The sequence below is a fragment of the Physcomitrium patens genome, chromosome 14 (genome assembly GCF_059467195.1).
Source record: "Physcomitrium patens ecotype Gransden chromosome 14, ASM5946719v1, whole genome shotgun sequence".
NCBI lineage: Eukaryota > Viridiplantae > Streptophyta > Bryopsida > Funariales > Funariaceae > Physcomitrium > Physcomitrium patens.
This window is the reverse complement of record NC_143423.1, coordinates 3,217,215-3,243,853: the sequence shown is the minus strand read 5'-3', so window position 1 is coordinate 3,243,853 and position 26,639 is coordinate 3,217,215. Positions and strand designations below refer to the sequence as shown.

At 40.7% G+C, this 26,639-nt stretch overlaps 4 protein-coding genes across 7 annotated transcripts; 2 read left to right on the top strand and 2 right to left on the bottom strand.

The window, feature by feature from the left end:
* Positions 1-1,559: 1,559 nt before the first annotated feature.
* Positions 1,560-5,463, top strand: LOC112291145 (serine/threonine-protein kinase-like protein At3g51990). The gene is made up of 2 exons (XM_024538200.3): positions 1,560-2,230; positions 3,385-5,463. The coding sequence occupies exon 2, from the start codon at positions 3,636-3,638 to the stop codon at positions 5,163-5,165; it is 1,530 nt and encodes a 509-aa protein (XP_024393968.1). The 5' UTR covers positions 1,560-2,230; positions 3,385-3,635; the 3' UTR covers positions 5,166-5,463.
* A 1,967-nt stretch (positions 5,464-7,430) lies between these two features.
* LOC112291015 (ferritin-3, chloroplastic) lies at positions 7,431-10,726 on the top strand. Its single transcript, XM_024537938.3, has 8 exons — positions 7,431-8,211; positions 8,736-8,819; positions 8,931-8,991; positions 9,230-9,317; positions 9,423-9,484; positions 9,765-9,830; positions 9,963-10,026; positions 10,298-10,726. The coding sequence occupies exons 1-8, from the start codon at positions 7,886-7,888 to the stop codon at positions 10,357-10,359; spliced, it is 813 nt and encodes a 270-aa protein (XP_024393706.1). The 5' UTR covers positions 7,431-7,885; the 3' UTR covers positions 10,360-10,726.
* Positions 10,727-12,060: 1,334 nt separating this feature from the next.
* On the bottom strand, positions 12,061-15,284 carry LOC112291244 (putative cinnamyl alcohol dehydrogenase). 4 transcript variants are annotated; one of them, XM_073538557.2, is made up of 7 exons: positions 15,153-15,284; positions 14,716-14,838; positions 14,253-14,366; positions 13,874-14,101; positions 13,341-13,626; positions 12,895-13,048; positions 12,061-12,627 (listed from the first exon to the last, which is right to left on the bottom strand). In XM_073538557.2, the coding sequence occupies exons 2-7, from the start codon at positions 14,799-14,801 to the stop codon at positions 12,452-12,454; spliced, it is 1,044 nt and encodes a 347-aa protein (XP_073394658.1). In that variant the 5' UTR covers positions 14,802-14,838; positions 15,153-15,284; the 3' UTR covers positions 12,061-12,451. The 4 variants fall into 4 exon arrangements, with proteins under 4 accessions (XP_073394658.1, XP_073394661.1, XP_073394660.1 ...); XM_073538560.2 differs by having other exon boundaries at positions 15,211-15,271; XM_073538559.2 differs by lacking the exon at positions 15,153-15,284 and adding an exon at positions 14,954-15,071.
* Positions 15,285-18,250: 2,966 nt separating this feature from the next.
* LOC112291151 (PH, RCC1 and FYVE domains-containing protein 1) lies at positions 18,251-26,246 on the bottom strand. Its single transcript, XM_024538217.3, has 10 exons — positions 25,814-26,246; positions 25,085-25,465; positions 24,183-24,269; positions 23,714-23,803; positions 23,384-23,470; positions 23,036-23,227; positions 20,521-22,722; positions 20,101-20,247; positions 19,350-19,915; positions 18,251-19,171 (listed from the first exon to the last, which is right to left on the bottom strand). Exons 2-10 carry the CDS (start codon positions 25,175-25,177, stop codon positions 18,967-18,969), a joined length of 3,669 nt encoding a protein of 1,222 aa, XP_024393985.1. The 5' UTR covers positions 25,178-25,465; positions 25,814-26,246; the 3' UTR covers positions 18,251-18,966.
* Positions 26,247-26,639: the final 393 nt, after the last annotated feature.

Genomic DNA, 26,639 nt, shown 5'->3' with positions numbered 1-26,639 from the left:
GGCCGATTTGGAGGAGACTCTCGCGTTGGGTCTAGGAAGTATTTGTCCTACCGTCACTCTTCTCTCTTGCTCAGGGTTTTGATGAGCTTGCTCATTGGGTGAAACCTCCATGCATCATCATAACAGCTACTCCATGCAAGTAACCAGGTTGTCACATAGAAATCTGAACTTGAGTACCCTTCAGAATTAGACGCCCAAAAGTTCGCTGCAAGTGAATGCTGGGACCCTAAATAACTCTGCAGTGTAGGATTCTGAGATTTGGGAGAATGTTCGTGCAGGTAAGTTTTCTTCACCTGATGAGTTCTCATTAACTCAAATTGTATGACTTCGATGTCGCAAAATTCGGGGGAAAAAAACTTTGGTAATGGATGAGAGAAGACAATGAGAATTTGTGGAGACAGCCCGCATCTCAGTTATTTCAGAGCGCTCGAGGCAGTTGAGACATTCCTAATATTCTTCGGATAGCAGCGATTGCTCAACACCACAATTAATCATCTCCGGCACCGGCCACATCTGCCGGCTACCCACACTGATATCCGTAGACAGGGAGAATTCTAGTAGAACAGTAAAATTCACCTTGTATGTACTGTTTAAGGTTATGTGTTGATCGGAGAGTGCACAGCGGCATAGCAGCTGCCAGTGGTAGCTGTACACACAGATCAAAGGGAAGAGCCAAGCAAGAGGTACAGAGACTGGATACATCACTGCAGAACCCCAAAAGACCGTTACCATTCAAGGGGGACAGTTTAATAGACACTCCTGTCAGGCAGCAGAAGAATCTCTAGAAGGAATGGCAAGCTGAACGTAAAAATAAAAATAAAATGGCTGCGATGTCCACATAACAAATTTTACGCACCTTTCTTCTGTGTACTTCCTACACAAATTCTTTTGCTCGCAAGCTGAGAATTCTAGCAGAACCCTTTAGCGTTTCGTTTCGTTTCGTTTAAAGGTGATAAGTGTTCGATCTTAATTGCGTCATTGTTGGAGAAGTCAAGGCTCGCTACTGTTGAACCGGATTTCTTGGAATATTATGTTAGAGAGGATCGTGACTAAATTTAAATTATTGTCTAGTTGACATATTTAACTTGAAAAGAGCTCCGTAAATATCTGGAATAGCTTTTGGAATTATATTCCTTTGGTCTTAGATATACATATATACATATATACGTATTCATTTGATTACTGAGTGGATATATCTGTAAATATAAAGGGATATGTGTGTTTGTGTGTGTGTGGTGGGGTTCGAGTAATGAATGGATTAGGAAGAGGAAACGACACTGGTGTTGGGCGCAAGCTCCAACCCATTCGCCACAGATGCTTGAGCTGATGATTTGTATCATTGGCACGTCACTCATGCATCTTGGAGGCGGCGTTCGTTGTAAATTGGTGCAGGAATGAAATCAATGAATACGAGTACAGTAAGTCTACAGTAGAATCCCGTGTCGAAAGTACTGAATCTATGGACGATATCTGCGTGCCGTCGGCAGTACTTGAATTATTCCTCTTTTTTTTTTCTTTTTTTTTTTTTTTTTTTTGTGTTCCAGCATACTCAGGTAAGAAATTCTTCAGCAAAATTTTCACTGTGAGGGTGGAGTATCTTTAAGCTCTGGTAACAATCAGTAATGGTAAACTCATGAGGTTGTTTAGTGCCGTCCACAGTACAACGTTGTCAAATCAAGCGGCTCGGATACAGTGTTTTACTCAATTGATTTGATTCTGAATAAGTGGATGCACGATAACTGGGTTCAGGAGGGATTGGCTGGAAATACTGTCAGGGATACTGAAGCGATTCATGATTATAGCTTCATCAAGACGGGAATGACACGTCATTTACACAAGGCCACTGCATGGCGATCAATCAGCGCAGGGTAACAATTTTCTGATCAGATGAGGGTTCCTTTACTCTTCACTGCACCTTAATTCTGTCTTTCTTCCGACCATTGCGTGGTATGCCTGGACGTGATGCATTAATGTAGAAGATTTTATGAATGGATGAACCTCGGACATTGCCATACTTGGGTTATGTTCGCTGCTTCCTGCTTTTGGGAATAACATTCCGCTGCAGACGGTTGAGTCCCTGTTAAGTTAAACCAGGCGCCTTCAGCATCATTGCAGATATTCCATCTGTTTCATCGTTTCGGTGGCGTCCTAGTACGCAGTTTGTGTGTCGTCGCGAAGCAAAGATTGAAGAAAAGACAATAGAACTGGGAACATTGTGACTGCAGCTCAGGTACTAATTTGCCAGGCCCCTCCAAAGTCGATCTTTGTTATTCGATGCTCTAGTATAGGTCGAGCAGTACTCTCTAACTGATAAGAAGCAAAGGATGATATTCACTAGGAGGTCAGTCAATGTTTCAGTTCCTCAGTTGGAACTGTATTGTGGTCCCCATGGATGACTTTGCAATCAGCTGGTGAATCGGAATCAGGAATGTTCAATAATTTACGGAAATTTGAAGCTTAAGATACCTTCGAGGTTTTGTCGGCTGGGTCCGCACCGAGTAGCAAGCTTTGTCAGAGTTCCAGAGCTTTAGTGGATGATTTGTGGAACCTGCAAGGACGAGTTCCTGCTTTTGACGTGGCCCAATTCTTCCAAAGCATGGTCTATTCGTGCTCTAAAATAGCAATCACCGTCATTCAAGCTTTGCCAGCATTTACAGTCTTGAATCCCGGCTTAATAGAAGCGGGGTACATCTAGCTTCCCGTTTTGATCGACTTGATCAGTGAGCAAGGCGAAGTAACGAATCGATACCAAAGTGCTCGGTTATTGATGTCGAAGGCTTGGGTCTGAGTCTACCTTACGTCATAGTGTCACGAAAGCACTTCGACTATTCGCAGACCGTCTGGTGACAGTGTCTTTCCTTATCGAAGAGCAGGATTGCAGCTGATAGAATTCTCCAAACCAACGTGCTGTAGCAACCCCTGTTAGCTATTGGATTGCCACAAAATGTTATAATTCATGGGCCACTCCAGACCTAAGTCCTAAAAGCCACGACAGGTTTCATATTCAACAGTTTTTCAGTCACTGAATCCTCATGAATCTCTTCCACCATAGTCGCGCAGATATGCTAGTCATAGTCTATAGGACCGGCTACTTAAGTCGAACTGGAAATGCAACTCACTACTTTCACGGTTAGGTTACCGAGTCAGTGACAAATGTGTTCGAGGTATTACGTACAATGAAAGAATTCAAGGGACATACTCCTGCTGCAGCTGAATGGACTTTCGAAGGTCATAGGGTTGCAAACAATATGTTCGCATGGAGTTTTTATATTTGGTTGTAAGGAGAATCCTTCAGCTGGTAATTTTACAGTTCGTTACAACAGTTTCAGGACTGAGTACTAAGTTGATCGAAGCATGCAATAACGGAGCAACCTGAACACGCAGGTGCATGAGTCAAGCGCATACCAGACTAGGAGCAGCAATCAAGGAAGGCGGACTTGGAGTCAATGCTCAGTCCATCCAAACTACTACCATGTTCGATTCCAAACATGACTTCATCACTTTGATGCTGTTCTATCAGCTTCTATCTTAGTTTCATCTGCACCGAACAGCGACTTCTATTATCGCTGCCCCTCATCCCTTTCGGGTGCGTTAGTTACTGTATAATTTACGGTCGATTTTGGCTCCCTTTCGTAATGGGTCTATTATGTAGAGGGAAGTCCACCATCGCTGTCTGCAACACCATAGGTAAATCTTCACAACCCGCAAAAAATAGCAGCGGCCTTCAGGTTTTCAAGTTCAAGGACCTTGAAGCAGCAACAGGAGGCTTCGCAGCAGAGAATCTCATAGTGAAGACCAGCCATGGGTTGGTCTTCAAAGGCACACTCAAGGATGGGCGCGTCGTGGCCGTGAAGAGACCTAGATCCGGCGCCCGTCTCTGGCATGACGAGAGCGCATTCGAGAACGAGATGCAAATTCTGTCGAAGCTCTTCAGCCGACGCCTTGTGAATCTTCTGGGTCATAGCCAAGATGGAAACGAGACCTTGCTCGTGGTCGAGCACATGATCAATGGCTCCCTAGACGATTGCCTACGCGGCTGTATCGACCGCGCAGTACCTTTAAGCTGGCCAATGCGAGTACACCTCGCACTCCAAGTTGCAAAAGCCATCAGGGCACTGCACGCATCGTCACCTCCCATCATCCATTGCAATATCAGAAGCAATAACGTGTTCATAGACAAGGACTGGAACGCTCGGCTCGGCGATTTTGGACTTGCAAGATATGTGCAGGAATCCGAGCCGCCTCTGAAACCGAGAAATCTGTCCTCAATTCCAGAAGTCGACACCGAAGAAGGTGCCAGTCAATTTTTCACATCCCTGATGGTTTCTAATGTTGATCTGGAGCGGGAAAATCTCAACCACATCAGCACCAAAACCGACGTGTTCAGTTTTGGAATGCTTCTACTGGAGATTATGAGTGGCCGCAGCGCTGTCTCCATGGATTCGGATTTCACTCCTTTCAGTCTCCTGCACTGGGCATTACCATTCATCAAACACGGCAACGCCATAGCCATCTGTGACACACGACTGAAACCCCCGCAAGTCACCGCCGTGGTGAAACAATTAGGAACTATCGCCGCTAGGTGTGTACGCGCTTCAGGGTCCCGTCGACCCTCCATGGACGAAATCGTGCATGGGCTCGCGAATGTCTGCAAGCTGCTTCCACTACCAATGTGGAGAGGATTAGCAGGACTGAGGTCAAGGATGAAGACCACTCTGCACACAGGCCAGACTAGTTTCTTCACCAGGGCCTGCCATTCTGATCATGCACTCTGCAAAGCTAGCAGATTCATCCGGCTACCTTTGTGGGCAGGATTCTTACGGCTGAGGAAAAGAAAGCTTGCCTTAGTGTTTGGCTTCGGGAAAGTTTTAGATAAGACACTGCGTCTCGGAACTGAAAGCTACACTCGATTGCCAGCGCAAGCAAGGAATTTACCAAAGAGTCACATGGGATCTGTCAAGGGCTCCGACACGGGCAGATTGCGTGGGGGGATTGTATACCCAGTGAATCTGCAGCAAATGAACGACATCAGATCCAGCCTCTTTCAGCCAGCAAGCTACGGCACAGCAGCAGCAGCAAGAGTGCCACACTGTGTCTCCGACAAACATGATGCAAGAATTCAGATAGGAAATTTAGCAGAGCGACGTGGGGTGCGGAGGCTGTAAATGATTTCAATAAATATGCACACTTGCATGTTTGACAGAATTAGGATCATTCCCTATACCCTTAGGAAAACTCGATTGTCATATGTTCCGCTGCATGCAGGTGGAAGGATGTACATATATATATATATATATATATATATTGCAGGAAACAAAAAAAAACGCTATCATTCTGTGCCTTTGATGAATGCAATTTATGCTGATCAGATCCAGAAGTTGTGGTGAATATCCAAGTTGACCTTCCTAGCAATAAAGGATATCCTTTATTGCTGACATAATATAATATTTATTTTATTTGGTATATGTTTTAATTATGTGGTTGAAAAAATATCAAATTATATATATTTGTATTCCAACAATGGTAAGAAATGTGTTTTAATTCTTTAGTTTGTAGACTTGTACGTGAAAACATAATTAACATTATTAAAGTGCAAAATTACATTACCCAATTTATTGAAGAATTTGGTACATTTCAAACATTTGATTGTATTATAAAATATGTTTAATCTTACCAAAATGAACATGATATTTAACAAATGGTAGTAACATTCTATAGTTGTATAATAGTAACTCAGACATCATAGTTTGAATGCTTTAAAATGTTGAAAATATATTCAAAGTAAGACAAGGAAAGAGCTCATGTACAATCTATATTTTAATAGTTATCTTCAATATAACAATTATAATTTTTACACAAAAACGTGTAATAATATTCCTTTTCTCTAATCACAAAAAAAGATGAAAACCAAGATTAAGTTCTGTTTAGAAACTTTTTTGTATTTTTTTTATCTGTATTTTTATTATAAATACTATTTAAAAAAATACTAAACAATTTTTTACAGTTTTGTATGTCTAAAAGTTAGACTTATAGAATTCAAGAAGGATGTTTTTCACAAAACCTTAAAACACTTAATTTCACTTAAGATGGAGAGTCTGAAGATTTTTTTAAAAGAAAAACTTGTGCAATAGTTTGGAGTAAATCCGTATCATTGATTGATTAAGAAAATCTAAATATCACAAAAAAAAATTTCTAAAAAAAATTATGGTTTAGCATTTTTTAAAACAAGGTTTTGTAGGAAAAAAAAAAGAAAGAAAAGAAAAGAAAAGAAGAAGAAGAAGAAGTAAGAAAGCAACATTTCTTTTGTTTTTTTCTTTTGTTTTTTTCTTTTTTTTAAATAGTTCAAAACAAAAGAATATTGTCCAAGTTAAAATAACTTTAAATTATTTAGTCAATTGTATTCAATTATTGATTAATAAATATACACTTGAAATTACCATATGTTTTTATAGTTGCCTCTACGTGACATTTATGATGCACTTAATATATAAACATTTAAAGAACTTATTCTTATTCATATTATTAACTTAAATTTTTTTTTAACAATTGTATTGTATAGCATTTTTTTCCTGTAACTAAACAACATACCTATTAAGACTATTTTTTTAAAAAAATCTACAAGTATATTGAATAATATATAAAATCAAATCTACACATCAAAGAACTAATTTGGTTAAGAATGCAAGAACAATAATTAAATAAGTATATATATATATATATATATATATATATATATATATCTAGAAAATGACTTTTAATAAATTTAAAAAACAACCTAAGTTTGGCAAAATTTTATCACCACATCCATTAATACACAACCACTGACGGAACAAGCTATAAAACAAATATGCTAAAATATAATGAAATAAATAAACTGTCGTTTTAAGATCCTATGCCAGGAACTTATACTATCCTGTAATATTTTGCTGACCAATTACGAGAACCCTTCTTTAGATCCTCAAGTCACAGCTTAATACGCTGCACAGGACGTGAGCCTTATCCAAAATAATCGAAACAGCTTCACACATACTTTCATATGAAATTGGGTTGCCGTCTCCGACTTCTGCACATAGCTTCAGGAAAATCTAAACAACTTCACACATAGCTTCAGGAAAATGGACCGCTCACACACAGACAGAGGCGGAGATGGAAACCGTAATCAGCTAAACAGAGACACAGACAGACAGACAGACATGGCTGACTCGGCTCCGAAAGTTCATTCACAACAGCTCGTTCGTTACCGTCCATGGCGCGGAATGCGCACGCAGCGAGAATTTGGACGACGAGCTTCGGAAACGGCACGCTCCAGGACAGAAGACAGCAACGCGCATCATCGCAACGCCCGAGGAAACTACTGATCCGTTTTCCACAGTAGCAACAAATTTCTTCCACTGCTTTCCAACACTTTTTCACTCCGCATTTCTGTCCTCCACACGCCAAGCGCGTGGCGATGTCTATTTTCGCGCATTATCAAAATTAGGTCGAATAAACGGGTCGCTCTGCTTCTGCCACCTGTAAAAGGCAACCGCCTCCCTTGTCACACATCCTACCTTGCGCTTCGCTTCGTAAGTGCTGTGGAGAGTCACACCCTTGTGTTTAATTCAGCAGCCGATGTTGCTTTAAACAGATCTGCAATATTCTCCACAGATTGACAGAATTGAGGCGCCAGTGCTTCATTTGCGGGTTGCCATCAAGCGTTTTTGTTTTGTTTTGTTTTTTTTTTTTTTTCCTCGAATTTGTTAGGGTTTTGTCTTTTATTCACCGTTTTAAAGTTGAGGGAGGAGTGCCTGCCTTTTTGGAGCAGAATTTTCGAGAGGCTTGTTTTGCGAGGTTAGTTTGGGAAGATCACTGTGGAGAGATTGTTTTGAGTTGTCGTAATACAGTGATGGCGCGTGTTTTTGCGGCGGCGGCGTCTGTTACCACAGCGGCTGCTGTTACTCTGGCCGTGAGGAGTGGTGTAACGGGGAGTATTACTGCTACCTGCAAGGGTGCAGTGCTACGACACGGAGGTCAAGCGTTGCAGAAGAGAGTGTTGGGTGTGAGAGCTTCTACTAATGAGGTGGCGATGCAGACCGTGAACGGGGTGGTATTCGAACCTTTTAGTGAGGTGCAGGATCAGCTTGTAAAGGTTACTATGTCGCCGCAATTCGAGTCGCTGGCTCGTCAGCGGTTCGCGCCTTCTTGTGAGGCTGCTATCAATGACCAGATCAAGTACTGCCTCACCTTTTTCTTTTCTTTTTTTTTAAATTTCTTTTATTCATCGAACTTGTTTGAACAGTGCGTAATTTTACTTTTGATAGAGCAGGTTGAAGGTATATGAAAGCGCTGAAGTGAGAGCACCAGAGCAACAGTTTGTCGGAATGTTTCAGGCGTGCAGAACTCTAGGACCAAACTGTAGTCTCATTGAACTGACTTGCGCAGTGGATAGAAAGAGTTTGTTGCCTCTTTCAAACACGAAAAGCAACAGTACTATGCGCCTTCGCGTCTGTTAACGGGGTGTTTTGTAATGTCATAAGGTTTAGCTACTGTTGGGTTTGATTTGATCACTATACCGAGTCTTTACGTGTATTATTGCAAAACCATTTGGGCAAGGATAGAATAGTTTTATAATTTTGATGACTTCTATGTACAAAAATTGACTGTTGCAAACTCTACGCATACGCTCCAATCTCTGGAGAAGTGTGGACTTTATGAAGGTGTTGCTGATAATCTTATGGTGTTCTTTCGCTCTGCAGTGTGGAATACAACGTTTCATATATCTATCACGCTTTGCACGCCTATTTCGATCGTGACAATGTTGGGCTTCCAGGACTTGCGCAGTGAGTATTCACTCATTTTAGGAGCCTGTAGACTGTTTTTCTTTCACTCTTTTTTATCAAATAATACAGATTTGCTATAGAGTATCGGACACATTCTGAAATTATTTGCAGGTATTTCAAAGACGCAAGTGACGAGGAGCGTGACCATGCTGAGAAGTTGATGAGATATCAGGTTCGAGTTTTTCAACGCAATTGTCCGCTAAACGAGTGTTTTAAACTTTTTCCACGACTATGAGTGCAGTAAAGTTTCAGTTCGACTGCATTAGGGTGTCGGTGAAAGATATCAATAGCTATCTGTCGTCTTGCTATGCAAGCCGTTGCGTTTTTTTTTTTTTTTCTGTGCTTACTGTGTAACATAATGGTCGCGATGTATAGTATCCTTCACATGCTGACAATTTTGTGTGCTACAGAACCAACGGGGAGGCAAAGTGAAGTTGCAAACAATTGTCATGCCTGTGATGGAGTTCGATCATCCTGAAAAAGGAGACGCTCTTTATGGTCAGTAACCTTTATGCATAACGCGTTTATCCATTATCTTCCTATGTCGGTTTGTTGAATCCATTTTGTGACAACTTTTCGTTTTTGTGTTGATGGCCTGTTCAGCAATGGAGTTAGCACTCGCATTGGAGAAATTGACCAACGAGAAGCTTCTGCAGCTGCACCAGGTAACTTGTGTTCAAACCTTTAGTTGCATTTTGTGATTCAAATGGATTAGAGCCGCTGCAAACATTTTTTTTTTTCGAAGTTTTTAGTGGGTTTGTCTCAATCTCAAGATAATTTCTCAACATAAAGAGATTTTCAAGTTGTGAGATTTCGAATATAAGTGGATTCTTTTCACCTAGATCAATCCCCAGTATACCTAGCGGACAATTGCGTTCAGATGTATATTTTCATTCTTCAGTATTGCAAGCGTATTTACAGTGATCGTGGCTGTGAACTTGCCAGGCTGCCTCTGATGCTAATGATCCTCAGATGACTGATTTTATTGAAGGAGAGTTTCTTACAGAGCAGGTATTTTCGTATGCATCAATCTCTAGAGGAGAAATGCATATTGATGCTTTATGGAACGGGTCTATCAAACTTTTAGCCCATCAATTCTATTCCATTATTTATGTTTAATTAGGGTGGTGTTGGCGGTTGAAGGTTGAAGCAATCAAAAAGGTGTCAGAGTACGTCTCTCAGCTGCGAAGAGTTGGGAAAGGACTCGGTACGATTTTGAACTTTTACTCTAATTTGTGTTAGTAAATAACGGTTTGATAATGTACCTCATTTGAGCTGGTCCTTCCTCGGTGAGCATCGTTCTTTGGCACTTTCCAGAGTTAAGATACCCAAAAGAAAGAAAAGTAAACGAACTAAAAGTACTATCGTATGTCTCGTCGTGTGTTCTGAAAGGTTTGTTTTGATGCTTTGTACAATTCGCTCGTATTTCCCAGGGAATATAGTTTTTAAAACCTTTTCTCTACTTGTGCTGGTTACAGGTGTCTATCACTTTGATCTGCAACTTCAGGAAGCTCAAGAGCCAGCTGCTGCTGCTGCTTAAGGATTACTCGGGTTGGTCATTTTTTCCTCGTGGTAATGGTTGTGAAATCGAACGCTACGGCTATTTTTTTTTTTTTTTTTTGTTTTTTTTTTTGGAAGCAGACGATGCGTCTTTATATCCTTGTTGCCTTCTGTTCTCATTTTAAAAGGACTGGGGTTTCGCATACAATTTTTTTCTTCAACATTAGGTTGATGCGAAAGGCTCTGTACTGGCACATACATTGACATATAAGTAGACTTAAGGTTTAGTATCTGTTCGTAGACCAGTGTTTGTCTCATTTTTGGGAACGAAGATACAGCCTGATTAAGGGCTTCTCTCTATGTGGATGAGTATCGATTCAATATATCACCAATTGAGAATTCTTACATATCAAAATCTAAGAATGTTGAATGTTCTTATAATTCTCGTCATGTGAGATTCTGTGGGTTAGCTTGGATTTATGTTGTGATATGTTTCTATTTGTTCATGTTTTATGTAATAAATTGTGAAACTCATGCAATAAACAATTTGAAGGATGCTAAAATTTTAAATTAATACAGGCTGTCTTTTACCCAAATTGAATAGTTGTTGCTTTTTTCAAATTAACTCTATTTGAAGTGGAAATAATGATATGAACCGATCAGATAGACATATATACTATATGATCTAATTATATAGTATAGTTTAACATTTAATAATCTACAATTAAGTATACATCTACAAAAGGTAAACCTCGAGTTTTTTTATATAAAATTAAGAAATTATTTTCGATAATGTCCTTATTTTTGATAGAGAAATTATTATTTCTGGTCCTATTTTTCTTCAAAATAACAACTAAAGAAATTTAAAGTTAATTTATATCAAATTTTTATTATAAAATCAAACTTAAAGAATTCTAATGGTATCTTTTTAGAAATTAGATTTAACAATAGAATGTCAATTTTGTCAATGTATTTTACAAAACACATACACACTCATATATATATATATATATATATATAGTATTTTAAATGTTTATTATAGTTTTATCTATTGTAAGTAAGGTTCAAATTTCTGCTTTTATTAATTGAGTATTTTTGTCAATATGCAATTCTATCACAATCATTTAACACTGTAATCTTTTTTGAGATTGCTATGTACACACTATGTCAATTTTGAAATTTAAAAGTTTACAATTTGTAAGCAAATGCTACATCAGATTATCATCTATATATATATATATATATATATACATTTTACTTTCCATTCCTAGTTTGTTTTATTTTATTTTATTTTATACTAAAATTCATATGCAGTAGACCAAAAAAAAAGATGAAAAGAAAATTGCAATTATTATTAATAATACACAGTGCTCAAAATAAATGTTTTTTGATCCTTCTACTTTAATCTATTCTTAAATGAGGACTTTGTTTAATTATAAATATTAATATTAAGGAAATTTTAACAACAAACTACTAATATAGGTAATTAAAACTTCTAGATAAAAGGATGTAATGAGGTTCAAAATATGAGGCTTATTATTGTTTTAATATTATCTCCTAACCACATTATATTTAAAATATAAATTCAAATTTTTTTTAGAAACCTACATCCTATATAGAATGCTGTACTTTCAATAATATTAAAAAATAAGTTAAATGCAAAAATGAGATAAATTTTAAATAGAATGAAGTGAAAAATATTTAATTATTTTTCAAAAAAAAATCATCTTAAAATCAAAGATTGTTCCAACCTTGCCTTTATTAATATTTCTTTATTTAAAGTCCAAAAATTAATATCTAAGATTTTAATAATTTACTACCTAATACTCTATAAATAAATAATATGAAAAAATAAAAAACATATATAATTTGTAAGTACTTATTAATCAAACTTCTATTAAATTGCAGTATTTCAAAAAATTGTAGAAGATTCAAGTCAATTCCAATTCGTATAGAATTTCTTGACAAACCCAAAATCAATTTCTAGTGCCAATATAAGTAACATATAAAAATATCAGGTGTATCTCCATAAGTTTTTGGGAAAGTAATTCAGGAAATGAATTCACTAAAACAATGCCTTCACAACACAACTAATCTTGCTTACCTCGCGTGGAATTTGCTAAACTTTCTGCTCAACTACATTCCGAGTTGCACCCACAGAATGCTTCCAGAGTTTGTATACAGCAGACGATCCAACAGTTCATCATTTGCTGTTGGAGTTCAAAAGAATGGTAAATTCCACAAAAGTCCAGTATTTCTTGAGTTTCAGCAACTCCCCCGAGGAGACTCCCTCCCACACAGCGCCGCCCTAAACATCATCACGTCAACGGCGAATTATTTCATGGAGTTTATCTGTATTAAATGGTTCCTGTCATTCAATAGTTAGCTTGAAAACACAGGTAATATCATTCAGTCTCGAGTTCTGCGGCTATGAACTCAAGTATGTCTAGTTTCCTAAGGTCAATATGAGCAGCATGTAGTTGGCTTGATTACTGCAACACGCATGCATGATGTGCACGATAGTCTGCTGCTATGCTCACACAAAGCTTTCGCTATCTGAAACGTTTGTACTTACAGGAAATAACTGAATTTGGCGAGAATTGCAAAGGACTTTCTGGAATGCCGACCATAATGAATTTTCCATTGGTTTTGAGAAGGCCAAGGTAAACGTCCACTGGGTGAACAGCTGAGACAGTGTCAATGATATTATCTATCGTCGACTCAGCAGCCTGCAATCAATTTATAGATCATTGATCAGTGAGTTTATATTCAAGTCGACTTAGTTGAGAGTTGTGACCATATTTTAAAGGCTAACTTTCTTAATCGTAATATTCAAGCCATTTCTCCCAGGTGAGAACAGACTTGAGTTAAAAAAAAATCCCCAATCTAACCTGCAACATATCTAAGACCTGAAAAGCCTCTTCAACTTGAGGAGCTCAAAAGGTGTATTTGAGATTGAATGGTTTCATAGTATTATTGTCCACACAAGTGCATGAAAATACAACGAAGGATGAAACTTACTTTAATCTTTTCCTTGTCCGTGCTGATTATAAAATCATCAGCCCCAAGTAGTTCACGCGACTCTTTTTCCTTTCCGGGTGAAGTACTGAAGACTGTCACCCTCAGTCCAAAGGCTTTCGCACACTTGACAGCCATGCGGCCTAGACCACCTAAGCCTATCACACCTAAACTTTTCCCTTTCTCTGTCATTCCATAATATTTCATCGGGCTAAAAGTGGTAATTCCTGCACATAGAAAGGGAGAAGCTGCATCTAGAGGACAATTTTCTGGAATTCCCAGCACATACCTGTCGTACAAAGCACGAATTAATCCCTATGACTTAATATCTCCAACAACATTCTTTATCGGACTGTATTCGAGTGGGAATCGTAAAGAGTTCTTTGGTAATTGTCGAGAAGAAAAAAACAGTTTTAAAGATTACTATTTGCCCATGCGATTGACAGTGGTAACGAGGATATTCAGCTATACAGAGAACTTGAAATGATTCGTATTTAGATTAAGATGTACATTCTGATATAAGTTCAATCACTCACTTGCGGTCACAGACCATTTCCGTCGAGTATCCCCCATATGTGGGGGTGCCATCAGTATCAACGCCATTATACGTCCAGATCTTTTTTGGGCAGTATTGCTCCAGGCCGTCATCACATGATTCACAGGTTTGACAGGACCAAACCATGCATCTCACGCCAGTCGTTTGTCCAACTTTGAAATCGGCCACCTCGCATCCGACTTCTTTCATCACTCCCACGACTTCATGACTGCAAACTACATCACTTCAGCGCTATTTGAATACCACACACATGTTGCGAACCTAATTCATTGAGGCTTCACGGAAATGCCGAAAATATCGTTCATAATTTGGTAGTTAAAAACCCAGTACTCTGAATATGTGCCGAGTAGTGCACTCACCCAGGAACCATAGGATACTCTGAGGCTCCCCACTCATAGCGGATTTGACAAACGTCAGAATGGCAAATTCCACAATATTTTACCTTCATCGTAACATCATTTGGTCTAGTAACTCTGCAATGAAGCCAAATCACAGCAAATCACGATTAATTTCATTAATTAAAACACGTGGACATTCTAATCAGAACCCAACCAAATAGTCCACATGCAGCTTCTGAAAACTGTATATTAATGTACATGAATTTTTTCTGGTCAGTTCATGAGAAGAGAAACATCTTCCGTATGCATACTTCAACTAATAAACTTCTCATTCCAAATTCTAAGTTGGTCGCTAGTGGATCACCCTATGCATAGACATTTTGAGCCCAACCTAGATTTTAGAGCGTTTGCATGCATAACAAATGGATCAATTATTGCCATACGCCGCCGTCAAGCTCCATGTCAAGGTGTAGCACATTCACACCTGCGCTTGAATTTGTAGGGAGCTAGGAGACCAGATGAGTTCTGCGCAGCCCATCCAAGTGTTTGCAAAGTCGGCGCTTCTCCCATGACATATATCTTTTCAAAATGAATTCGAACCTACAGCCTGAACATCAATAACGTTAGGAATGCGTGTAAGCCGTCAAGGCACACATAACTGTCGCGAATTATGTGAAAACATCCAACCCGGGGCAGTGCTCGTTCTAAAATCGCAGAGATACATGCAGCATTGTCACCAAGAATGTCCCAATGTATAAGGACGGCTTAAAGTGACCATCACATTTGTCTTGAGGTCTTGGATGGAAAATGAGCGCACTTTGAATCAACAAATGAAACGACAAAGGAAAGAACAGTAAAGTAAAGCAATCAAAGAATTGAAATGTACAGTATTCTGTCCTAGAAATGAACATGCTTACGTACTCAATGAATATCAATGAGTAACAAAAAATTCCAAGAGGGTGAGAAAGGTGGGGAGTACAAGCATGGCTAAGCATGTTCGTCTCGAGCTCAACGAACATCATTCCTAAATAAATTCAAATTCACACGGATTGAATGTAGGACATCCCAAGCAGTTAATATAATGCAAGAATTGAACAGCACCCATAAATTTTCAACAACGTGTTCCATCCAGTGTTCTACATGCAGTGTACAAGCGTAGGAGATTCGATTCTCATCATCATGAAGATTGCCAAGACAAGAGGAATTGAATACCCAGACCACACAGGAGTACTACTGGCACTTCACGTCACGGGATTGTCGTCTTCGAATGGGTCTACAACGCAATGATCAGCACTAAAACTGTCTCAGAGCTCGGCATTGGTCAACAATGACTTAGGCTGAAATTAGACATGAGAGTTGGACGTATAATAATTCAAAATCCACTCCCACAAAACCTCAAACCCCAATATTCCAGAAATAAATTTTCACCGCTGCAATCGACGCTTTACCCATCCCTGACCAAGCCCCATGGAATCACTTTTTACAAAGTACCCTCAGAAATGCCTCCAAAAACTTTCATCCACCTGTGTCCAAAGCCTAGTCACAATCTTAAAACTAAATGAAGCTTCATCAAGGTCCACAACTTATCAGGCAGCAAAGTGGATCCACTCTGTAACCCACCACACATGATCCAGTCATGTGGAAGTATGTGACCACATACTGCATCTTTCTCGGTGGTGAAAATGTGTCGGTATCATGAGACATGTGAGCAGATTCCATGACCCTCAAAGCATATCTATCAATCCCCCGTGAAAGGATTCCCACCTTACTTACTTACTTACAATGTGTGCTCCATCTTGGACTTATGTCGACAAATAGAGAAGGAATGAATTCCACCATTGCTGATGCACTCAAAAGCAGCACTGAAGCCCATATGAACGACGTCGAAGAAGGTTGATTCCGTGTTTTCATCCGATAAATTCTGTTGGAAATCCTGCGGGTGGATGGAAGTATCTGTTCGTTGGACAGTTTGTGGATGAATGATTTCACCAGATGTGTGTTGATGGATGGTGGATGAGGTTAGGGTCTGCAAGCTGCTACTGTTTGATGAGGTTGGTGATTTAACACAAAGATTGTATGAGCTTTAAGATTAAGCTGTTTACAACATTCTATATATATATGGATATACCTTTTCTATTAAGCTAAATAAATGATTCTTAGTTAATAATTAGTTTATAATATATGGGTTTTCATAAAGCATTTTATATTTTATGCAAATTGTTTTAAAATTACAAGAGAATTTGATGTATTACTTATAATAATTAATATACATTTATTTTAACTTTGATTCACCAAAAAAAGTATTGCTAAACCAATTATTATAAAAATGTGTAAATTTATTTATACATCTAGAATTTAGTTATTGATTAACTTTAAATGAAATAAAATAAAATACAAGCATTTATGCAATATGTGTGTATGTTTGTGTGCAAGTGTGTATATTCATTTGAATTGATTGTGTTTATTTTTTATGTTTTAAAATGCTTCTTAGTAGCTTCTATCATTATATAAATCTTACTTGTAAAAGTAATACTAGATTGACATATTATGTTTGTTATATTAATTGAACAAAAAATTCATAATTTTCTTTAATAATAATCACACATTTTTGTGATATATATTTTTCTTTTTTATATTTATATTTTTAAATATATATGTATGAAAAATATGTATTTATTAATAATTTTTTTGAATGTTCAATGGCATAATTTTTATTAATCTTGTATATTAAAGTTAGAGATATTTGTTTGTATGCAAAGCAACTTTAGAATATAAAGTATTTTTTGATTTAAACGTGTACATTTGATGCCATTGACATGGATATTGTCACAGAGAGTTATTACTTTAAAATTTATTATTTGTATATATTGTTGATCACTACTATTGCTAACACAAAAAACATTACTAATTGATGCTAATTAATATTAGTACAAGCACCCATGCACTTATTTACTCCTAAATTAAAGTAAAATATGGTTTTAAAACAAAATGAAAAAAATATCTAAAAACCATAAAAGATATATTATTAATATCACACAAAACTTAATAAAGTAATATTTTAAAAGAATTTAAATAAATATAAATAAATGTAATAAATAATCAATTATTATGTTATAAAAATCTAAATTTTAGACTATCTTAACTAATTTATTAAGAAAAAAAATCTAAATTATAATTTCTAATACAAATTTTGAGGTTTTTTTTATTAATTATTATAATTTTTTATAAAATATTAATATTACATATTAATAATATTTTTAGAAATATTATTTTCAAATCAAAGAAAAGCAAGCAAGTTTAAGTTTAATATGTTGTCGAATATAAGTTTAATATGTTGTCGAATATAAGTTTAATATATTGTCGAATATAGTATTGTCATCTAGTTTTTAAGGCATGACAAAAGCTATTATGCAATTCTCTCTAATCTCTCTTTAAAATAACAAACATGGTGAAAAGTTGCATTAAAAGTTTTAAGAATGAATAAAGTTGTAAAAAGGTTGCATTAGATTTTTTACAAAAAACAAAGTAGATAACAATTTCATTTATAAAATATTAAACAAATAATACTAATTATTGTATATTGCAATACAACTTTTAAGTCTTTATTAATTAATAAAGATGCATCAATTGTGCACAACTATTGTACACTATCACATGCCATTGTCTAGATGAAGGCAACAAAAGATGAGTTGTAAAACAAGTTATGTACAAAGTTGTTATTCCCAAAAGAGAAATTGAATCAAGTTTTGCAATGAATGTCAGGACCCGATCACCAACATTAGTTACAGCCATTTTGGAGCACACTCTTAAAGGCTAATTGTTTTTGGGAGATTTTTGTTGTTTGTTAGGGCTTGCAAATTGTCAGTCTGTAGATTGGGTCAATTTAAGGCAAGCCTGACACTCAAACTTCTATTGCATGCAAGAGGATGTAAACACCTTCCACAACTTCTCCAATGTTACTTCAAAGCAAGCTAACACTAGAAATCACACACAAGAAAACTTACTAGTATGCACACACGTAGTGAATAAGTAGTATATATTACAAGATATTCACACATCTCGCTCTTCCAGCTTATGCTTTCCAGCACTACCTAAAGGGTTACCCCTCCTTCAAGGGCATTCCAGCAGTGTGGGCATATGGTGCACCCTCATGGCAGTTTAGCCATGTCTACAGTATCATTAAGAACTACCTTGACACACACTACCAAATGTATCGACTAATTCTAGACAAGGTAGGCTGCTGCATTCATTAAATCATAATGTATTCCCACTGCCCAGCTTTGTCATTATCCAGGCAATTTAAGACATTAACCAGAAAAACTACTTTCTGGTAATCATAATCTACCACTGAAGAGCCCCGCGAAGCCATTCCTTTCACCAAGTACTACTGTATCAAGAAAAAGAAAAAGAGATCTTCACTCCGCATTGAACTCCTGGTTAGAAAGAGCTGTCCTTCACGGTATGGCGGCCATTATGATATCAAACGAATTGAAAACTGGGAAGCCGCAGCCAACTACAGATAACACAGTTGTTCAAGGCATAGTGAATAGCAAGTGAGGATGCTGCATTTTATGATGATTAACCTCACAAGAGGGCAACAATGTGTTACCACTTCTCCAATGTAACAAATACTTCGTTGGAGCTTTCACAAAGGATTCAAAGATATCTCTGCTCCATGTTTCTTGACCATCATTACGGAATAATCTACACTAAAATGCTCAATAACGACAATGTGTCAGTATGAACCAGGCCTGGAGGAGAAAGGAATTGACCTCCCGTCATCCCCTTGCCTGCTTCCCAGTGGCAAAGCAGCTGAACCAGGAGCTCCACTTGGATTGCTTCCCCTATCAATTCCACCTCGTACATTGTATTGCTCGTGTACTCTTACCCGGTTCTCTGCCCACCACTGCTCAGCTTCCCTTTCACTGAACCGTTTTCGACTGCACCATGCACGCCATAGCTTAACTTAGCAGGGGCGAAGTGCTCCTTAGATCACATTTACATCAACAAAACTCTGCAAACAATACCGAACTCCAGCACCAAACACGAAAAACATTCTGCAAACTACACTCCACTGTTAAGTGGATATCATTGCTATTCAAATCCTAGAAATCCTACCTGAACCGCACGCGTTTCAAATCCTTCCCGCCTCCTAGAAGAGCTGTCAACGTGATGTAAACCCCAGGCTCGTCTTGCTCTACCCACTCTGTCTCGGGTTCTCTTCCATTCTCAGATGACACAGAAGTGCCTGATGCTCTGATCCCTTCATCATTTCGTTGAGCTGTATCATATTCATTTGTATCTACTTCCGCCAGTCTAGTTGCCATTCGCCCACTTCCTACAACCCTGCCTAACGTACTGCCGATGTCAGCCTCGGTGCCGGCGTGAGGGCTAGAAGTAGATTGAGGGCTACCCAGCCGCTGTGATCCTCGTCCCGAAAGCGGACTAGATGCTGAATGAGGGCTGGTAACTCCAAGTGCCTCAAAATCAGGGACGTGGGATGCTGGGTTGGAACTAAACTGCTGCAAGTGCACACCTATACCTTCACCACCTGCCGTTCCCAGTGCATCGAAGTCAGTACTGCCTAGAGCGCCATTTGGGACGTCAAGACGAGATAATGACCCCGACCGAGAATGCGAGAGTCTGAAACCGCCCAGAGGCAACTTCTCTGCCATCTCCTTAAGCTGCAAAAACAAACAACTCAATCCGTGAGCACTAACAAGGACCTACAAAACTTCAGGACAAACGTGCATTACAAGCAAAACCGACCAAGGGTATGCTGAGTTCACCCTATAAGCAGGCAGCTTCAAGAAGTTTGTAAAGAAAAAGGATTAAAAAGACACCCTCAGTACTATGCAGGACAAACAACCTGAGAAGTAAGCGACTTAATGACTTCCTTGGCGGCTCTAGACTTCGCAGCTTCCTCTGTTGCCAAGGCTATAGCATTCTGAAGTTGCTGAGCTGAACGCTGAATCTCCTTCTCATAATTTTGGAGCTGACGAGCTAAACTCTCAACCTGCACAAAAAAACATTATATTGACTCCATTCAAGCACAACACAATAAGGTAGAAGAACAAACACAATTATTAAACACAGCCGTTTCAGAAACATAAATTAAGAAGTTACCAAGAAAATCTTCTAATAAATAAAAGGCATTAACGAATAAATCACCCAGAAAGCACTTTCGACGATCGTATGACACCACATTGACAACAGAGCATTATCGACATCAAAATAATTAACTCAATGCCCTCGAAATGAAAACCAAAACTAAGAATGAACTAAGTACCTGAGACCTCAGTTGAATATTTTCGTCACTCAAAGTATCGTTCGTCTTCTTCAAATCCTCCACCACCGTCTTGGGTATCGCCAGCCCAGACCCCGTTGGAGTCGGCGTCGTCGATCGAGGAGGGCTTGTCCGTCTCGACAGGGGTGACACTGCTCTTGACACCGCCCGACCTGACACTACCGAGCTCGATATCGCCAGCGGACCGTTCAGACTTGGTTGGAATGGAGGTTTCGAAAACCCCGCTGGAACGCTCACCGCACCCCACGTCGACCCGCCACTCGTCCCGTTCGGGACTGGTGATACTCGACTTGATGAATTCTCCGGCTTCTTGCCCCGCTTCATCCCCAACTTCCCCTCCCCCGCCTTTCCAAATTCCAATGTGATCGGCGGCCTCCCTGCGTTTGGCGCCTGAGGCCTAGGTACCCGGAACTCCCCCTTGCCAGATCCTTCTTTCACCTCCATCCCCCGATTCCGGCTCGGAGCACCCCGCTTCGACAACGACGCTCCGGCTCCTACTCCGCCCTCGCTCGCCTTTCGAAGCTTCACGCAGCACGGATCGCATACCCGATACGGCTTCCCTGGATTCGGAGCCAACGACGCCTTCAGAGCCTTCTTCGAGCTGCACGCGTGGCAAAAAACCAGCCCGCAGTTGTAGCAGTTATGCCGCTTGCGAGTGAAACTAAACGGTTGCCGGCACCCAGAGCACGCATTCTGGTCCGCTCCCGACAACCACTTGTGCAGGCATACAGCAGCTGTAAACGTTGCACCGCACGCGATGCTCTTCACCTGCTTCTCCTTCAGCGCTTCCACCAGCGTCGGCGTGTTCCTGTCTTCCTGGTCCCCGTGCCCCAGTCGCCCGTTCGCACCCTTCCCCCATGTGTACACCTCCGACTTCAGGGTCACACAAGCCACGTGATGTGCTCCGCACGCTATGTCTTCCACATACGCATCCACCAGCCTCCCCTCCACCATCCCTGGCAGCTTCCCATCCGCTTGTGGATCCCCCAACTGCCCGAACATCGAACTCCCCATCGTGAACACCTCCCCCTTCGTCGTCAGTGCCACCGTCAGGCTGTGCCCGCACGCCACCTTCCGGAAGTTGTGATCCACCAGTGCCGCTACGCACGTCGGTACCAGCCGCTGTTCCTTGTCGCCGTGCCCCAATCGCCCCTTATCCCCGTCCCCCCACGTGAACAGCTTTCCGGATGAGCAGCTGCTCGCGCTCGAGCTTCCCACCATCACCTCCACCACCGCTGCGGTGTGCCACACTCCGCATGCCGCCCTCACCGTCCTCAATCCCTTCAGCGACTCCACCTCCCGCGGAGAGTATGCGCTCTGCCTGTCGTTGTGTCCCAGCACCCCGAACGTCCCATCCCCGAACGTGAACAGCTGCCCCGCCGTCGTCACCACCGCGGTGTGCCAAGGTCCACATGCTATCGACGCCACTCGCACCTCCTCCAACGGCCCGTTCACTCGCTTCGGTATCCAGTGGCTGATGTCGTTGCCGTGCCCCAGCAGTCCCAGGCTGTGCGTCCCGTCCCCCCAAGTGTACAGATCCCCGGACAGCGTCACCGCGCAACCATGATACTCCCCGCATGCCACAACTTCCGTCGTCGACGATGCCAGAGCTTCCACCAGCTGAGGATGTGACACGTCGCAATCCACCCCATGCCCAAGCCGCCCGCCCGACTCCTCCCCCCACGTGAACACCTCTCCCTGCTTCGTCACCAGTGCCGCATGCTTTCCCCCGCAGGCAACGTACTGCACGTCAAGAACAATGGCAGACTCCAAAGCCTTCGGCAGAGGAGCATCCAAGTTCATAGCGCCACCAGCGCCGATTCTCACTGAACCGCCCCCCAAAATGCCATCGCCTACACCCTCCCCCCACATGTACACATCACCCAACGCCTCAGCGTGGTGTGACCCGTCCTCGCCATGCTGAGAGCTCTGGCTCGACGAGCTCACAGCACTTGACATGCTGATTCTGTAATTGTCAGATTGCCCCGCGCCGACAAGCCTCAGCTGTGCACTCACGCTGTCGGAACCCATCGATGAACTCCCGGAATGCATCGACCCTCCTACAGAACCCGCGTCATAGTTGTTCTTTGTTTCTACTGTAGATAGTGATCCACCAAGATATCCTTTCTCTGATCGCAAAGGGCTGCCTATGAAACTCGAATTTTTGAAAAAATCTCCGCTTTCCTGGCAAAGAGAACGCACGGCTTTACAAACAAACAGTACAATTGATGAAGACAGACGATGCAAGACGCATGGCCAGGGATCACAACAACAGCTGAGGTGGAACAATTACAGAGTGAAAACGCAGAGCCGTACAACTTGCAGTCTTGGCAGGAAAATCTAACGGAGTGTGTTAAGCAGGGATCATCCATATGGAAGCTTTAGAAGAATAACTTAAAAATCTGAGGTATCAACCTCAGAAGCAAGTACTCTTGAAGCATCGTTGCATTAAATGAATCTGGCAAATCATAACTCAGAACAGCTTAGGGAAACATACCTGATTAAGATTGTCTGTACTTCCGAACGGAGACGTCAAAGGTGAACTATGCCTAGTTACTGCTGGACTAATATTTTCCACAGAACCATCATGCCTTAAGGTGTGGAGCTTCGACTTTCGTAACTGAGCGCCGGCTACAGAAGCTTTCAGACCCACGAACCAGACTTCTGCCTCATCTTTATCCTTGCATATCTGGAAACAAACACATGCACGCACTTACTTACCCGTCCTCTCTTTCATCCCCAGATTCTCATTCCAAAGAAACGTAGATGCCATGGATTGCTCTGATTTGCCGGATAAGTCATTAGTTGCAGAGTGACTAACGTATCCACTCGGCAGAGTACTCACCAAATCCAGTGACCGTTCCTCGTTCGCGTGTATCAGTGAAAACGACTGGCACTCCTTTTCTGGCCTTGGGTAACGCAGAAAAACTGGCTGTTGCGACAATCACCCACATCTGTCAGCTCTAAACTCGTAGAGAGAGACAGAATGTCTGCCACACAATCGGACTACGTTTACTTCACCAGAAAAGCATGGCTTCTTATCACTTCAGTCAGTGCTAACGAAAATTGCTCATGAGCATATCGCAAGTGAACATTCTGAACAAATACAACGCCCAGAGCACCTTGCACAGCAACATCTACATTCTGCATAGCATTGATCGGGTGAGGCACTTACTGTACGTTGCCCAGTTATTATTCTAGATACGGTACTTAACCAAAGTCTTTTCTCCTCCCCACCGGAGTACCATATTAGTGCATTCTCATCCTGCGCACAGCCGTCATGAATCAGAATTTTCTTGCAGAGAAGCGCTTACGACTTGGACTACCATGATGAAACACACATACACACAACTTCTAGCATCATACGATGCGTGACGAAAACGGAAAGCTACACGATGAATAAGTTGACCTAAGTGAAACTGACAGCTAGCATTGAATTTTATTGGTCGAAAAAAAAATTTGGAACAGGCATATCTGAGTACTGGAAGTGGATACAACTGGCAAGTATCAAATCTGTGAGACCGCACGGGATTGAGAGGTGAGCTGCAACTAAGAGGCATATATACCAATTATAGGGTGACTAGAGGGATATAATTGGACTCTGATTGAAATGGCGGCAAAAGAACTGTTGCACCATTACTTACACTAGAAAGTTTGAATGGACAAAATTTTGGTTTCCCACGCCGACCATACTTCAAGAGTTGCGCACCTTTCTTCAGTGCGGTTATGGCCTTCATCCAAGGAATTGCAATAGGTCAGTTAGAGTGTATAACACGTTATTAGTAGCATAGAGTAAGGTTTAGAATCTAATAAATTCGACGTGAAAAGATACAATAGTGGCAATAATTAATGACATGATCCATGTTTTGTTTGAGATTCATGTGCTAAGTTCCTTGACGAGCTCTTCAGACGTTTGCGAATTGTACAAGCACCACGACTTCGTCATATCAGGACGGACACATGTAAGCATTTCTGGCCAGAGTTAACTATGTTGATGCAAGCAAACCATGCTGCTGTAAGCCAAGCACTTACTGATATTTGACACCCTCAGTTTACATCATTGTCACATCTACAATAGCAAGTAAACTCAGAATACAACAAATATACGTAAAACCTAGCCTTAGGCAAAAGCATTTTTATGAACATAGCTAAGCAAATGAAGACCATATCAACCACCAACATGGTGATTGCATTGGGCTAGTATGGGAATAATCATTAGCATTATGAACTCGGTAAGAGCCCCAGAACCACAATACAAGACATATTAGGATGTTTAGCACAATAACAGTCGCAATTAAAAACGCTTCAATTAATTATAAGCAATGTGATCAATTCAGTTCACATTGAATGATTATACGCAGAGACATCATTCAGTCATGTAGGTTGCACGACTGCAGTTGCGGATGCCACGACTCATACTTCCCGCGAAAGTGATGAATGAGAATAACAACATCTGAAACCAAGGGAGAGGAAAACAATGAAAAACCCTAATGTCTGCACTCAGACAAACAATAATCACTCAATCACATAATAACAGAAACTCTACCTGTTCAATATCACGCTCCAGAACTCCATGACGTGATTGATCTGCCATTCGCTGCCCGGCCGGAGCTGAGAGCATCGGTTTCCTAGCTGACATTACAATTGCTGGACCTCGCAAATTTTTTACTCCAGCACCTCAAAGACGCGAAAACGGTGCTGGTACCTATACGATGTGCATACTGATCGTCACTATCTTTGGCCATCACTTTCCACCACTCCTCAAGAATATTCTGTCGATCCGCGCAGAAACAGGGAACCTTGCGTAATGTAACAGCCCACATGAATCTATGCAATTAAAACAGACCCTGCGAGTCCACAGCTAGCCCGATAGAAAAAGGGTCTTCTACAGCTACAACAAGCTCACCGCCTTCCAAGCACAGATCTCCTGAATGCAAGCACAAACACAGGAATCCATTATTGGCAAAGGGAATAAACTACGTCAAAAAGGGACCTACAAAGTGCACTATCGACCATATTAAACTGCCCGCCAGGATGGCACCTCATAAAGATGGAGTAGAAACAAATCCATCAAGAATTCCGGCGCGAGCAGCAGACTTCCACGCTCTGCTGCTGCTAGACAGATACACCGCAAAGCCCATCCAGTCCATCAACAACCACTGCGCACAACATCTAAACCTACTGCTGAATCGCATTGCTGCATTCTCCACAATCAAACACCATCACGACTCCCACCAGTACACTGCCACAGACCCACAAAAACCCTAGAACTCACCTCCCATTTGCCGCACCTATGACACACATGTACCACTGCCTCAACTCCTTCAATTTCTCCTTTCCCTCCTACTCCATCACACACGCATCACGCCCCAAAGAATCTCCATGGCGAAGCCGATGCACCTTCCACCCTCGCAATCTTCCAATCTCACCAGTCGTCTGCTTACATCCTCTCTCATCACATGGCGCAAGACCATGGCCAGATGATCACGAAACTAAAATAAGTTCTCTCATCCCCCTTCCAAACACGCGCCCTCCACAACGGCCCTACTCCACTGTCCGTATCACTCACTAATTTCCAGACCAAATCCCACCAACCCCCCGGCGCCCCGCAACTGCTCCTCCTCCGAAACCAACACCGAGAGAGATGGTGTGGAAGAGTGTGTGGGCAAAAGCGAGGGTTAGCTAGCAAGTAGGATGACGACAATGACAACAGAAAAAAAACGGAGAAGACTGTGATATGATATGCAACATTTGGATGATGTTTTGTTGACAACGTGTTTTTCATCCACCGAGGACGCGACACACAACGGTTGCGTATTGTCTCCTTTTGAAAATTTTAAGTGAACTTGGGGTATTAGTACACGCTTTTGGGTCAAACAATAGTTATTCTAAATAGTTACTTTAGAGTGGGGGTATTCTTTTCTAACGAGAAATAGCCAAAGGAAAGGTAATAACGTGTTGAGAAAACATAAGTTAGATCGAATAAACTTTTAATTTATACGCTTATTATTAGAGGGTCATGTGAAGACAATATTCAAATTTTTCATCTTGTGGGTTAATGACCCTATTATAAAATTCAGAAAATAAGAAAAATTAAAATA

Coding starts and splice junctions, on each gene's coding strand:
- LOC112291145 (XM_024538200.3), top strand. CDS start 3,636: ATGGGTCTATTATGTAGAGGGAAGTCCACCATCGCTGTCTGCAACACC.
- LOC112291015 (XM_024537938.3), top strand. CDS start 7,886: ATGGCGCGTGTTTTTGCGGCGGCGGCGTCTGTTACCACAGCGGCTGCT. Junction 8,212..8,735: donor GCTATCAATGACCAGATCAA/GTACTGCCTCAC, acceptor TTCGCTCTGCAG/TGTGGAATACAACGTTTCAT. Junction 9,831..9,962: donor GAGAGTTTCTTACAGAGCAG/GTATTTTCGTAT, acceptor TGGCGGTTGAAG/GTTGAAGCAATCAAAAAGGT.
- LOC112291244 (XM_073538557.2), bottom strand. CDS start 14,801: ATGGGAGAAGCGCCGACTTTGCAAACACTTGGATGGGCTGCGCAGAAC. Junction 13,627..13,873: donor GAAATGGTCTGTGACCGCAA/GTGAGTGATTGA, acceptor TTTGTACGACAG/GTATGTGCTGGGAATTCCAG. Junction 12,628..12,894: donor GCCAAATTCAGTTATTTCCT/GTAAGTACAAAC, acceptor GATGATGTTTAG/GGCGGCGCTGTGTGGGAGGG.
- LOC112291151 (XM_024538217.3), bottom strand. CDS start 25,177: ATGTCAGCTAGGAAACCGATGCTCTCAGCTCCGGCCGGGCAGCGAATG. Junction 24,270..25,084: donor TGGAGCGTGATATTGAACAG/GTAGAGTTTCTG, acceptor CCTTGGATGAAG/GCCATAACCGCACTGAAGAA. Junction 22,723..23,035: donor GTACAGACAATCTTAATCAG/GTATGTTTCCCT, acceptor TCTCTTTGCCAG/GAAAGCGGAGATTTTTTCAA.